This window comes from Drosophila suzukii, chromosome 3 (assembly GCF_043229965.1).
Source record: "Drosophila suzukii chromosome 3, CBGP_Dsuzu_IsoJpt1.0, whole genome shotgun sequence".
In the NCBI taxonomy this organism is placed as follows: Eukaryota; Metazoa; Arthropoda; class Insecta; order Diptera; family Drosophilidae; genus Drosophila; species Drosophila suzukii.
In genome coordinates, this window is record NC_092082.1 from 65,204,338 (window position 1) to 65,216,957 (window position 12,620).

At 46.9% G+C, this 12,620-nt stretch overlaps 4 protein-coding genes across 5 annotated transcripts; 2 read left to right on the top strand and 2 right to left on the bottom strand.

Moving 5' to 3' along the window:
• Positions 1–1,573: 1,573 nt before the first annotated feature.
• On the top strand, positions 1,574–8,385 carry LOC108017131 (GPN-loop GTPase 3). The gene is made up of 3 exons (XM_017084109.4): positions 1,574–1,706; positions 1,770–2,428; positions 8,157–8,385. The coding sequence occupies exons 1-3, from the start codon at positions 1,662–1,664 to the stop codon at positions 8,305–8,307; spliced, it is 855 nt and encodes a 284-aa protein (XP_016939598.3). The 5' UTR covers positions 1,574–1,661; the 3' UTR covers positions 8,308–8,385.
• On the bottom strand, positions 3,057–8,057 carry gfzf (GST-containing FLYWCH zinc-finger protein). Of its 2 annotated transcripts, XM_017084105.4 has the most exons (4): positions 7,274–8,057; positions 4,603–6,554; positions 3,791–3,938; positions 3,057–3,728 (listed from the first exon to the last, which is right to left on the bottom strand). In XM_017084105.4, the coding sequence occupies exons 1-4, from the start codon at positions 7,736–7,738 to the stop codon at positions 3,168–3,170; spliced, it is 3,126 nt and encodes a 1,041-aa protein (XP_016939594.4). In that variant the 5' UTR covers positions 7,739–8,057; the 3' UTR covers positions 3,057–3,167. The 2 variants fall into 2 exon arrangements, with proteins under 2 accessions (XP_016939594.4, XP_065722733.2); XM_065866661.2 differs by lacking the exons at positions 4,603–6,554; positions 7,274–8,057 and adding an exon at positions 4,168–4,303.
• A 67-nt stretch (positions 8,386–8,452) lies between the features above and the next one.
• Positions 8,453–11,384, top strand: Sas-4 (spindle assembly abnormal 4). The gene is made up of 2 exons (XM_017084124.4): positions 8,453–10,394; positions 10,454–11,384. Exons 1-2 carry the CDS (start codon positions 8,529–8,531, stop codon positions 11,309–11,311), a joined length of 2,724 nt encoding a protein of 907 aa, XP_016939613.4. The 5' UTR covers positions 8,453–8,528; the 3' UTR covers positions 11,312–11,384.
• A 258-nt stretch (positions 11,385–11,642) lies between these two features.
• MAGE (necdin, MAGE family member) lies at positions 11,643–12,620 on the bottom strand. Its single transcript, XM_017084070.4, has one exon. It carries the CDS (start codon positions 12,496–12,498, stop codon positions 11,800–11,802), a length of 699 nt encoding a protein of 232 aa, XP_016939559.3. The 5' UTR covers positions 12,499–12,620; the 3' UTR covers positions 11,643–11,799.

Below are 12,620 nucleotides of genomic sequence, written 5' to 3' on the forward strand. Positions count from 1 at the left end.
AGCACCGACATTGTGGGCTTTGCGGATGATGTCGCGCTAGTTGTGGTGGCCAAGGAAGTTGCGGCCGTGGAGGCAGCTGCAAACTGCGCAATTCGAGCAGTGGAGGAGTGGCTCGCAGTGGCGGGCCTAGAGCTGGCCTCTCACAAAACTGAGGCGGTGCTGATTTCAAGCAGGAAAGCAGTGGAGTCGGCGCACATACAGATCGGAGGGTCAACGATAACTTCTCAGCGTGCCATAAGGTACCTGGGAGTCATGCTGGACACCCGCCTCTCCTACCGCGAACACCTGGAGTTCGTAAACAAGAAGGCAAGCGAAACCACAGGATCGCTCTGCAGGATCCTGCTGAATACCAGGGGACCGAAGCAGGACAGACGCAGGCTCCTCGCGACTGTTGTCAAGTCGCAGTTGCTGTACGCGGCTCCAGTGTGGGCTGAGGCCACTGCTGTGAGTAGCTACATGCGAGGTGTTAACTCGACGTACCGCCTGTGCGCCGTTAGAATTTCGAGTGCCTTCAGGACGATCTCGGACGACGCAGCCCTTGTCATCGCAGGCCAAGTTCCCCTGTGTGAACTGGTGCGGGAGGCCAAGGAGATTCGCGCGGCTCTAGCAGGCGAACAGGCGGACCGCAGTACCAAGACCGAGGTGAAGAGAAGAGCCAGGATGCAGAGCGTCGTCAACTGGCAGGCAGCCTGGGACATCTCCAGCAAGGGTCGCTGGACGCACAAGCTCATTCCCAGCATAGAGCCATGGCTAAGTAGGAAGCACGGCCAGGTGGATTTTTACCTCACGCAGGCGCTGAGTGGACACGGCTGCTTCCGAAGCTTTCTTAAGCGCTTCGGGCACGACACGGAGGACGGCTGCCCAGAGTGCGGCAGCGGCATTGTCGAGGATGCTCAGCATGTCCTTTTTGAATGTCGCCGCTTTGGCTATGACCGCCAGATACTCACGGAGACCACGGGGGCAAGAGTTCGGCCAGAAACCTTTGTGCCCCTCATGCTGCTGAAGGAGGCGAATTGGGAAGCGACGGCGGCCTACGCAGCGAGCGTACTGCGAACGCTGCGTCGCACCGATAACGAGAGGAGAGAAGTAACAGCCTAGGTGGCTACCATTGCGCGAAGCAATACCTTGCGGTGATACCGCGCAACCACGGCCCCCTACTTCTGTTCTTAAACTCACTTTTAATGTATATAGTTGTATGAAATAAATGAATATAAAAAAAAAAACGGTAGAAGTGGCAGCTAATTATGCAGCGTGCGAATACGCTGTATCACAAAAGAAGAGATTCGTCATTTGGTCGGACTCACTATAGTCACTGCAAAAAACCTTAGGTTATAGATAATTTGTCAATTGCCTTTTAACCTGATAAATAAATATAGTTTTTCGTTATATGTACATTAACTAAAAAGGTACAAATTTAAATAGCGATAAAAAGATTATTAAAAAATTTAACTTCTACATTTTTTGAATTTTTATTCCTTGGCGGGTAAAATTTGAAGTTGGCGCGCTGGTGCTGCCAACCGGCCGGCATCTTAACAGTGCTGTTAGAAAATCGCGGAATCTAACATTTTAGAGCGCCCATACTACAGCTGGCGCACGCTTACTTTGTTTTGTTTGTGTTAGCGTGCGTTTTTATACACAATAAATTCGTGCGAAATACAAGGATGCGGTACGCACAGATAATTGTTGGTCCTGCTGGCAGTGGCAAGGTATGGCCAGTTTAACATCAGGTGCTTCGTCCAGTGTTCTAACCAAATCCCAATCCTTCCCAGTCGACGTACTGCAGCTTAATGCAGCAACATGCCATGGACTCCAAGCGAAACATCCAGGTAGTGAACCTCGATCCGGCGGCGGAGCACTTTAACTACAACCCACTGGCGGATATTCGCGAGCTTATCCACCTGGACGATGCCATGGAGGACGAGGAGCTGCACTACGGACCAAATGGGGGCCTGATCTTCTGCCTGGAGTTCTTGATCGAAAACCAGGAATGGCTGAAGGACCAGCTCTGCGGCGGCGAAGATGAGTTAATGGTGGGCGAGCCGGATGACGACTACATCCTGTTCGACATGCCCGGTCAAATAGAACTATTCACTCACCTGAAGATGGGCAAGCAGCTGGTGCAGCTGCTAGAGTCCTGGAACTTTCGCACCTGCGTCGTCTTCTGCTTGGACTCGCAGTTCATGGTGGACGGGGCCAAGTTTATATCCGGGACCATGGCGGCACTCAGTGTGATGGCCAACATGGAGCAGCCGCACGTCAATGTGCTGACCAAAGTAGATCTGCTGAGCAGTGAGGCGCGGAAGCAGCTGGAGATGTACCTGGAGCCAGATGCGCACAGTCTGATGGGGGAGCTGACCATAGGGACAGGTTTCGGCGAGAAGTACGCCAAGCTGACGGAGGCCATCGGATCGCTGATCGAGGATTTCAGGTGAGCTACTCTAAAAACAGAATTCCTGAATGCGTAGTTTTTAACGACCGTATTCTCTGACGATGGTGTTAAGACCCATCCGATGAACCAGTTTTTGTCCCAAATGATCCTTATTGGCATCAGTAACAAATAACTTATGGGACTTTGATGAAAAATTATCTTTCTGCTCCGCAAATTAAATCATAAAATTTAATTTTTTTTTAATAAACAAATAATTACAAAGGTATTCACTGTTGTGTTACTATTTTAATGTTAATGATACACACGAGGTTGATAGTGTTTACTAGTAAATACAAAAGCTGATTAGTTAATAGATTTCCAAAGACTTTAAATGGTTGACATAAAAGATTATATTGATAAGTTAAGATCACTCTTAAAAAGCCTTTATGTTATTGCTTAGTGTGCATACCATGCCAATTATTTTTAAAATACGACCTTTTCCGTTTCATACCAATACGCTTCAGTACTCTAACTTGAATGAATTGCATTTTACAACGACACAAGTCATCCATAATATTACATTGACTTTTTGCTTTACTTTCTAAGATTTAATTTTTATAATTCAAATATATGTTCTCAAGCATTGAAACTTTTTTCAAAAATATTTTAAGAGTGAAACCAAATAATATTAGTATTTATATCATATATATTCATACCTATATATATATTGAATATTTCACAAGAATTACAAATTAAGGTTTTTACTTCCCCTTGCTGAAAGGGTCTTAAATCTAATGCTTCAGGCTTTAGCCTTGCGCGTCGGGTGGAATGGGTGATGCATTTGGGACAAGTCAGGAGGATTCTGCTCGAATGCACTAATTTCCTGCATGCCACTGTTAGCGATCTCCCACAGCTGCGGGTATTCCTCCTTGAAGGTTTCGTACCACTTGTTCACCAACGGATACTGCATCAAATCAAAGTTAATTGCCTCCAAACAAAGCGTGGCCGAAATAAGCCCGAAATCTGCAATGGTAATATTATCGCCGGCCGCGTATTTAGTGCCCAGACGCTCCAAATATGTTTCGAACACCTCAAGTGCGTTCTGCACCTTCTTTAGCGACATGGGCGTACGTTCGTAGTCAAAGAAGATGGGTGCCATGCTGTGGGCTGAAATGGGGGCGTAGTAGAATCCCATGTTAAAGCAAAGTCGCTGATTAATTATCGCTCTCGTGTTGACCTCCTGTGGGTACAGTGACGAGTCCGGCGCGTATTTGTCGCAAAGATATTGCATAATGGCAATGCTCTCTGATAAGTAGAAACCATCGTCGTCCAGCACGGGAATCTCCTTTTGTGGATTCATCTGAAAGTTCATGCACATTTAAATTTTTATACATCTTCAGGGCTGAATAATGTTGCACATACCTTCGAATAATCCTCAGAACGATGTTCCAAGGAGCAGAAGTCCACATTGATTAGTTGATATTGAATATCCAAGGCCTTCAGGGTCATACGAACGGCCAGGGAAGGCGGCCCATCGGATACGGCGTACAGTTTCATGGTGTATATTGGTCTGTGGGTACAAAGCAACTATTAGTTTTTGATTTGTGCCTCGTTCGACCGGTTTGCTTTTTGCCACTAGCTTGAAAAGTGAAAGCACTTTGCCTCTCTTTAATGAAATATTTCTATTTTTGGTTCCATTTTTGCTATAGCTATTTTTATTATGCATACATTTTTGTGTGTATCAACAAATTTCTGGTCTTTTTAAATATTTTTTTTAAACTGAATAATGTTAAACTCACAATTAATGTAGTGCGCTCGCCCAACTTTCAAATGCTACTGATAATCTCGCTTTACCAAGCTACCAGATAATGCAGGTGTTCATTTCAATGACAATGTAAACCAGTTTCATGAATAGGATTGTAAGACTTGTTCCCCAAATACTTTTAATATAGTGTTTTTTACATATTGCTTGGAGATTTTCGCATTGCGCGGAATAAGTTTTTATGTCACTGCTTGCGAAATTCCTTTGCTTTTTAAAATGAATTTATGTTTTAAAGAAAGTCACGCGGATATCTGTCAAGCGTATAACATATTAAATTAATAGTCGTGTTTGAATATTTTAAAATGAGTTTTAATTTTGTTTGTTGCCATAAAAGTAAAAGTATTTTTCGAAAGAGAATAAAATATTGTATTCCCAAAAGAAAAGCATGTTTTTAACTGATGGTTATACGTACTCAATAGACCCGTAGCCGTCGATATCATCAGCTACTTCCTCCACGACCTCAATGATGCCGTCTGTGTTGTCCATGTCGACGTACTGATGATCGCCATCGAGGGTCATTTCTTCGCCCTCTTGATCTTGGAACTCTTCCTCATCGATGACAACATCCTCATCATCATTATGAGGCTCAACTTTGTGCGAAACGGATAATGCTGCGGAGCTGCTATTATGACTGCCCGGCGCTCGTGGTTTCTTGTGCACCACTATATCGCTACTTATGTTAGACACATTGAGTCGCTCGATGGCCAAATCACCATACTCCTGCTGAATCTGTTCCAGCGATTTTCCGATAAAGTGGAGCGGTCTAAACTTTAGATTCTTGTTATTCTTCTTGTTAATCTCGTTGTACAATCTTCGCTTGATGTCATCCTCGCTGAAAGGATGGCTGTGACTGTTGTACACTCGAAGTACACGAATGGAGCCATCCTTTTGGGTGGCTGTCGAGATGCGACTCTTGCAATTGATGTCCGGATCGCGGCTCTTGATGCACACCCAGTAGTTGCGTGAGATTACGCCTCTATTCTTGGCATGGTAAATATAGCCATCAACGCACAGGAGTTCATGGCCCTTAGCAGACCTTAGGGTACAAATCTTGGTAAGGTCCATATCCGGCTGCGCACCCTTTGTCGGCTCTACCACATCGCGTCGCCGGCGGATGTTCGTGATCTCTGGCTGTCGAACTTTTGGCAAGGGCGTGGACGCGTAAGCAGCGTGAGATTGAGGGTCGAGCTCCTCCAGCGCGTCAGGCAATATCTCGATCTTGGCGCTTATGTTGTCCGCCCCATCCTTGAGGTACTGCACAATCATGTTCGCCTTGGATTCGGGTTCCATTTTGATGGCACCATCGATGCTAATCACCTTCTTCATCACTACATTGCTTGTGTCGATGTGCTCGTAGCTCTCGTCAACGCTCTGTCCCGTTTCATAGGTCTCTGTACCCTGGCTGGCCGATCCCTCGTCGCTTTCGAAACTGACATCTTCTCCATGCTCGCTCTTTGGCAACTTTTGCGGATTCTCCTGGTTGAGCTTGACCTGCTGCTTGAGCCGCCGAGCAATTTCTTTCATATCTGGATTGTGCGTATGCTCCCCGTTGATTCGGATTACTACTGGTCCGTCCTCACCCGGATCCAGGGTAATGCGAACGTGACAAGTGTTGACCTTGTCACGTCGATTTATGCAAGTGAAGAACATGTGTCCATTGGACCTGCTCTGGGAGTCAAAGTGATATAGGTGCTGACTCAAGCACAGTACTTTCCGACCCTTTGCCGAGGGAAGAAATGTAAACTTGGTTAAGTCCGTCTCCGTGAGCGGATTAAAGCCAGGCTGAGGGATATAGTTGGCAATTACATCAAATGCCAGTGGCCACTTTCTGTTGTGGTCCAGTTTTGGGTCCACCAGCAAATTCTCGTCTTCCTCTTCCTGACCCTCGACCTCTTCATCGCCATGAACCTCTTCGCCCTGGCCTTCTTCCGTCCTTACATACACATCGTAGTTATCCTCGCACTCCTCGATAATTATGGATTCCAAATCATCGCACCGCTGGGATGTATGGAAAGTGTTTTCCGGATCGAAGTATTCCAGATTGGGGCATTCTGCCAGCACATCCGAGGTCTGTTCGTCCTCTACCAGAACGATCTGGTGCTTGGAAAACATGTGCATCAGCTTGGCGGCCGAGTAGTGCGGATGAATGTGTGCATCGGAGTCGACGGCGTGCAGTCGATGTGCTCCTGCCAGAGTCGCCTCCGTGCAGATCCTAGCCGTGCACTCGATGTCACGCTTGCGCACACAGGTCCATCGGAAGATGTCCCCTTTGTACGACTTTCCAGCCAGGTAGTACAGATGCCCGTCGATGCAGACCATGACACGGCCATCGCGGCGTCGCAGCATGTACACGCGGTCCTTGTCCTGCCAGAAAGAAAACAATGTTAGTGGTTTATCATTTAAAGAAAACCAACGACTACTTTAAATTAAAATAAATGCCCGCCTACTTACTAATTTTCGAATCATAGTGTTCATTCTAGTAGGAGGTCTTCAAAAAAGTTATATTGAAAATGTTCTTCCTTTCCTTTTCATTTTCTAGCAGTTCTCAATTTATGTTTCACCTTATTCATATGTCATTATAATATGTTTACGCTTTTCTCATATTCAACAAATTGTTAATATTATTAAAACTCTCTTCCCAAAAAATCCCTAATTTTTTGGTCAAGGTAGTCGTATAGTATTTTTATTAATCATCTATGACCAACACTTGGTATTTATAGTCCTTTTAACGGCCCTTCAAGGCGATATTTTTTATAAGCTGATTCTGGTTGAATGGGAAACAATTAAATATGTAAAATAGGGAAATGTTTGCGAATATATTCGTATTAAAAATGGCATCATAACTTAAAATTTCCCCCAGAAATTGTCAGTTTAGGGAAATTAATTGTCCTAGTTAATGGCTGCCATACTTAATTAAAATCAGAGATAAGAAAACATCCGATTTCTAAATGTTTCTAGAGAACGGGATAGTAAACAGTCGAAGGACTATTATAAATATTTACACAACAAGGTTCTTCATATTAAAATGCGCTTAAGGGGAATATCAGGGGCATATGCCAGGTACAGTTGAGCTGCGGCCGTACCTCAAAGTCCAACTGAAAGGAGGCCTCCACGGCAGAGGTGTCGATGCCTCCGTAGATGAACTCCGGCGGATTCATGCCGGCGTTGGCGCGCTCGTACTGACGGGCTCTCTTCGGCTGGGTGGTGCTGTATGCGTCGTTCATCATCATCACGGAGAGCCGCTTGCGCTGGGCAACCTTGTTGACCTCATGATCGCTGCAGCGCGGATGGATGTGGGCTAGGACCACGTCCACGACGACGTGGCGCGTCTTGTCCAGCGGATCGGGCAACACGGTGCAGATGCGGGACTTGCAGGGGGTTGCCTTGTCCTTGCGTCTGTTGCACAGCCATCGGTAGGTGTTGTTGCGCCCGATGCGGTCGAAGTGGTACAGATAGTCGTCCACACAGAGCATATCCACGCCCTTGGCGGACCGCACCACGGACACCTTGGTCAGGTCCATGCCGTGCTCCTCGACAGGCGTCTCCATTTTTGAATTCCTGCGGTGTTTTGCCCGTGCCCGGAATTCAGCGTTTTTCGATTTTCACCCGAAAAGTGTTTTGTATCGTAAATTAGGCGATTTTTGTAGCTGCTGGCTGCCTGGGATTTGTTGGTTGGGATTTTTGGTGGTATTTCGTCAGCTCACTATTTGCGCGCGTTTTTGCAAATGCCGCACTATTACCGCATACGCACTAATTCCATGCAATTAGGTGCACCGAATATGGTTTATTATTAGTTTTCCCGACCGATTTTAATTGCACAAGCACATTTTTCTTTTGCGACGCGTCGAAAATTGCTTTTGTGTGAGATACGAGGGCTGCGAGCGAAGCGGTGGCGTTGCCACTTGTCGCACTCTTTTATTTTGTGTTGTTTGAAAATAATATAACTTCTTTTATTATACTTTACAGTTTGGTGAGATTTTTCCCGTTGGATTCCCAGGACGAGGAGAGCGTGGGCGATCTTCTGCTGCAAATTGACAGTATTTTGCAGTATGGCGAGGATGCCGACGTGAACGTAAAGGACTTTGATGAGCCTGAGGAAGCGGATCCGGATATATAACTTTTCCATTAAAATTAAACTTTAAACTTATACTGTTTATAATGTTGTATTTGAAATAAAAAATTAATTCTAATTAAATTGTCCAATATTATGGTCAATAGTAGTCATCCCTGGTTGCAGAGCTGCCACTTTTGCAGTGTTGGACAGCGGCTGTCATAATTTTAAATTCCACTACGCGTACATCGTTCTTAACAATTAGCGCAAATCGATGTGAAATAGAAATGCAGGAGCCCGACGAAAGTCCCATTGGAATGGCCTTCAACCAGGAGGCCATCGCTCAGCGCCTGGCGGCGTTAACTCGCTGGCAGGACGAGCAGAAGAGACTGCTGCAGGAGCGTCAGACCAACCAGCGCGTTTTGCTCGGCTTAGAACAGCGCAATATGTACAAAATGCTGGGTTTGCTCCACCAGGAGGCGGAAAGCAAGGAGAACAGTGTGCTGGAGGAGTCGCAGTGGGACGATGATCACTCCATACAAATGCCGCGGCTCGCGGCTGATCAGGACGAACATGAGCTCGAGATTCCTTTGACCAGCCCGCAGCCAGCCAAGCCCAAGCGTCCTTTCCTGCGTCGCGGCGAAGGTCTAAAGCAGCGCTTTAAGATCAATCCCGACCAGCTGCGCTTGGAGAACCTGCCGCGATACAAGTACGCCAATGCCCACCCCCAGTTCCGCACGCCCCAGCTGAAGAAGGGCATCCTCAAGAAGCGCAAGTCACCGCCCGCTCAGGCTCCTGCTCCAGCAGCCGCCCCTGTTCCAGCAACCAAACTTCCAGCTCAACTCGATCTCAACGAGCAGCGTTTCCAGCAGATGCTAATCAACTCCAAGAACGTCTGCAACTCCACGCCAGATCTCAAGTCTTCCTACGCATCCTCCACCACTGCCTCCAGCATCTCGCCAAAAGTTCGATTCGTGGAGCAGAAGAGCAGAGCCGGGCAGACCACTCAAGCCGATGATGAAGCCTCCTCGGAGGCCAGTCCTATGACAGGAGTTTGCTGGGCCAAGGTGTTGGACACACAAAGCATAAAGCCAGCTCAAATCCAAAGACGGTCAGCTCAAATCCGAGTGGAAGATGACAGTAATGTGAGCATATTCGAGCTACTCGAACAGAAAGCCACTGAAGGGAACTTTGATATGAACTCCAGCTGCATTCGTACCTTTATGGCACGCAAGGATCAGCGACATGGCACAGCTGATGACTCCGATCATATTGTCGTCACACAGCAGGTGCGTCAGATGCGTTTGCAGCCACATGTAGACCAAGTGCGCATCCAAGAATTGGAGGAGGAAGAAGAGGAGGACGAACAGCAGTCCAGTGACCAGACCCTAACAGCGACACCCATTCAGGTGGGGAAAACCCAAGTGCGAGTGCGCTTCTCCGACTCCAATGACACGAACGAATACTCCGAGGCAACCAGCCTCAACGACGGCTCCAATATTCAGCTCTTCGAACAGTTCAAGTCCGCTCTCTTCCAGGCTTTGGAGCAGAAGAAGAAGTCAAGTCCCAGTCAGCACCCAGAGGAACCTCTCACCCAAGAGCTTCAGGAGAAGGCTAATTTAGTTAAAACTCGTCTCGAGGAACTTGAGGCCGAGATCGCACATTTCAAGGCGCAGAACGCCCAGCTCCTTCGCCTCAAGCAGCAACACGAGTTAGATCAGGCCAAGTGCACACAGGACCACATGGAAGCCATGGAACGCGTCCACGACGAAAAGATTCAAGCGGAGATTTACCTGCATGACGAACGCATGAAGATCGAGGAGGAGCGCCGCAAGTTCGAGCAGCAGATGCGGCTCCAAAAGAGCAATGCAAACACTAAGGAAAAGAAGGAAATAGCCGCCTTGAAGCAGGAGTTGGAGGGACTGCAGCTGCAGCTCAAGCAGAAGGAGCAGACCCACGTCTCCGCACAGGCCCGGCTCCGAGCTCAACTGCGGGCCAGTGAGAAGGAGCAGCGCAATTACCGGGACGAGATCGAGCTGCTTAGCAGAGAAAACAAGCGCTTGGAACAGGAGCTGGTCAAAATAAGTCGCGAGAGTAACAGCAAAATGCTGCAGGAGATCAACCGAAACATTGCTAGACTGGCACCAAAGGTGGTGAGTATGGAATAGTGTGGTTAATTTTGTGTACAACATTAATTGATATCTTCATTCAGTTGCCGTCTGCCTCCACGTCGCAAATCCTTGATGAGAACGGCCGCCGTGCTCAGTCCTTGGATGGCACTGCTGGTAAGCCTGCCAAGCAACGTGAACCGCCAAATCGTCGCCAGAGCAGCGGAAGTGCCCAAGTGAGAAGTCGCAGTCGCTCCCTGGGCAGAAACAAGAAAAAACCAGAGGCTTTGGATGAGAGTTACGCCTCCAGTAGCTCTGCAGACGAGGAAGAAGTTGTGGCACCAGTGACGGCTGCCAAAGTCGATACCCCACCGGCTGCCAACTCTAGCAGCGACTTTAAGCGGGAGATTATGAATGCAGATGGAAGCAAGGACATTTGGTACCCCAATGGCAATCTAAAGAAGATAAGCGCAGATGGCATGACCATTCGCATGCTGTACTTCAATAAAGACATTAAGGAGACTGACATCAGGGAGGGCACAGTGAAGTATTATTACGCCGAGACCAACACCTGGCACACCTCCTACCTTGACGGCTTGGAAATACTCGAGTTTCCCAATGGACAGACTGAGCATCGTCGCAAGGATGGCACCATCGAGATCCACTTTCCCAACAACAGCATTAAGGTGGTTGATCCCAGCGATGCAGAAAAACTGGAGGAGTGGCGTTATGCGGATGGAACTCACCTAGTGCAGCTCCGGAACGGGGACAAGATTCTGAATCTACCCAACGGCCAAAAGGAGATTCATACAAAACTGAACAAGCGAAGGGAGTATCCAGATGGCACTGTTAAGCTGGTCTACCCGGATGGCAGCCAAGAGACTCGATACTCCAACGGCCGCGTTCGCTTAAAGGACAAGGATGGAAAGCTCATCATGGACACAGACTACGCAAAGTATTAGGGACGGGTCTCTGTTTCCGTTGTGAATTATAGTTTTTAAATAAATAGAAAGGCGTGCTGTTTTTGTAACTCTATGATTAAGTGGTAATTTGTTACCTTGGGGTTTTAATTAATGGGATTTTAACTTAATTTTATTAATCTTTGCGAGCCTAGTAGCTACAAAATTCGCTTACCATTTGGCCAAAACTTGGTTGTAGTCAATTATTACATTTTTATAGTTGTATTTATACTGCGTATGCTTTTGAGAGAACGGATACAAATTGAAAAATTAATTTATATCACTTTAATTTCTACTTTTGTTTAATTTTTTTAAATTTCTTCATACACATAAATAGTTATGTTAGACATAGTCTACAAAATGTATTTTACTTCAATTTAACTTTATTGAAAGTCAAATATTTATATTTAAATAAGCTTACTTCTGGAAATTCAGTTAAATGTTTTATCATATTGTAAGTATACCAGAACGATGTTTAAGTGCTGGAGATCCTACTGCTCCGCATGTACCCCCTCCTGGGCCATGGTCAGGTGGTGATCGAAAATCTTGGGATGCTGATTGAGCAGCCTTGAGGCGAACTGCACGATCTGCTCGTAGGTGAACTCTGCCTTGGCTCGCGGTCCCCACAGGAAGAAGGTCTTGGGGTCGTCGTAGGCGCTAAGCTGGGAGCGCTCCCGTTTCAGGTACTGCTGCTTTACGAACGTCTCGTCGATCTGCTTGCGCGGATTGGCTCCGAAGTAGCCGTGCTCTTCGTCCTGGATATTCAGCATCTCCAACATGCCATACAGCTTCGAGTCCTCGATGCGGTTGCCGCGCAGGAAGATATACATGAGGACGATGTACAGCAGCGTGAACTGGGGTCTTTGTGCCGGGGTCAGCTCGTGAATGGAGGCCATCGGCTCCTCCGCAATGCAAACGAACGTCTTTGAGCCCGCATCCAGGGGGGTTAACAAAATACCGAATCTCTTGGCCAGCAATTCAGTGACAAGCGGCAGACGCTTTTTCAGCTCGTTCCTATCGCCAGCCGCCGGCACCAAATCCTTGTCCTTGATAGGAATCTTGTAGGCAGTGTGATCGAGGATGTAGTTTAAAATGGCGCGTACTTTGTCGTCCACCTCTCGAATGGGTTGTTGGGTTGCCTGCGAGAGATTGGCATTCTGGCTTCTTGATGCACGAGAAGTGGTGGCCATTTCCGGTTGAATTGATACTCCTTGTATAGCTTTTACTGATCTTAGTTTTGAAATTTTTTAATTTAAGACATAAAATTAATGTAGGGACAAATATGGATGTTTTTCAACACTGTTGAAGTGAT

Excerpts from the sequence above, each read along its gene's own strand:
- MAGE (XM_017084070.4), bottom strand. The coding sequence starts at position 12,498 with ATGGCCACCACTTCTCGTGCATCAAGAAGCCAGAATGCCAATCTCTCG.
- Sas-4 (XM_017084124.4), top strand. The coding sequence starts at position 8,529 with ATGCAGGAGCCCGACGAAAGTCCCATTGGAATGGCCTTCAACCAGGAG. Across the intron at positions 10,395-10,453 it reads CTAGACTGGCACCAAAGGTG|TTGCCGTCTGCCTCCACGTC; the intron begins GTGAGTATGGAA and ends ATCTTCATTCAG.
- gfzf (XM_017084105.4), bottom strand. The coding sequence starts at position 7,738 with ATGGAGACGCCTGTCGAGGAGCACGGCATGGACCTGACCAAGGTGTCC. Across the intron at positions 3,939-4,602 it reads GACGGCTACGGGTCTATTGA|ACCAATATACACCATGAAAC; the intron begins GTACGTATAACC and ends TTGTACCCACAG. Across the intron at positions 3,729-3,790 it reads GTTCTGAGGATTATTCGAAG|ATGAATCCACAAAAGGAGAT; the intron begins GTATGTGCAACA and ends ATGAACTTTCAG.
- LOC108017131 (XM_017084109.4), top strand. The coding sequence starts at position 1,662 with ATGCGGTACGCACAGATAATTGTTGGTCCTGCTGGCAGTGGCAAG. Across the intron at positions 1,707-1,769 it reads GTCCTGCTGGCAGTGGCAAG|TCGACGTACTGCAGCTTAAT; the intron begins GTATGGCCAGTT and ends AATCCTTCCCAG. Across the intron at positions 2,429-8,156 it reads TCGCTGATCGAGGATTTCAG|TTTGGTGAGATTTTTCCCGT; the intron begins GTGAGCTACTCT and ends TATACTTTACAG.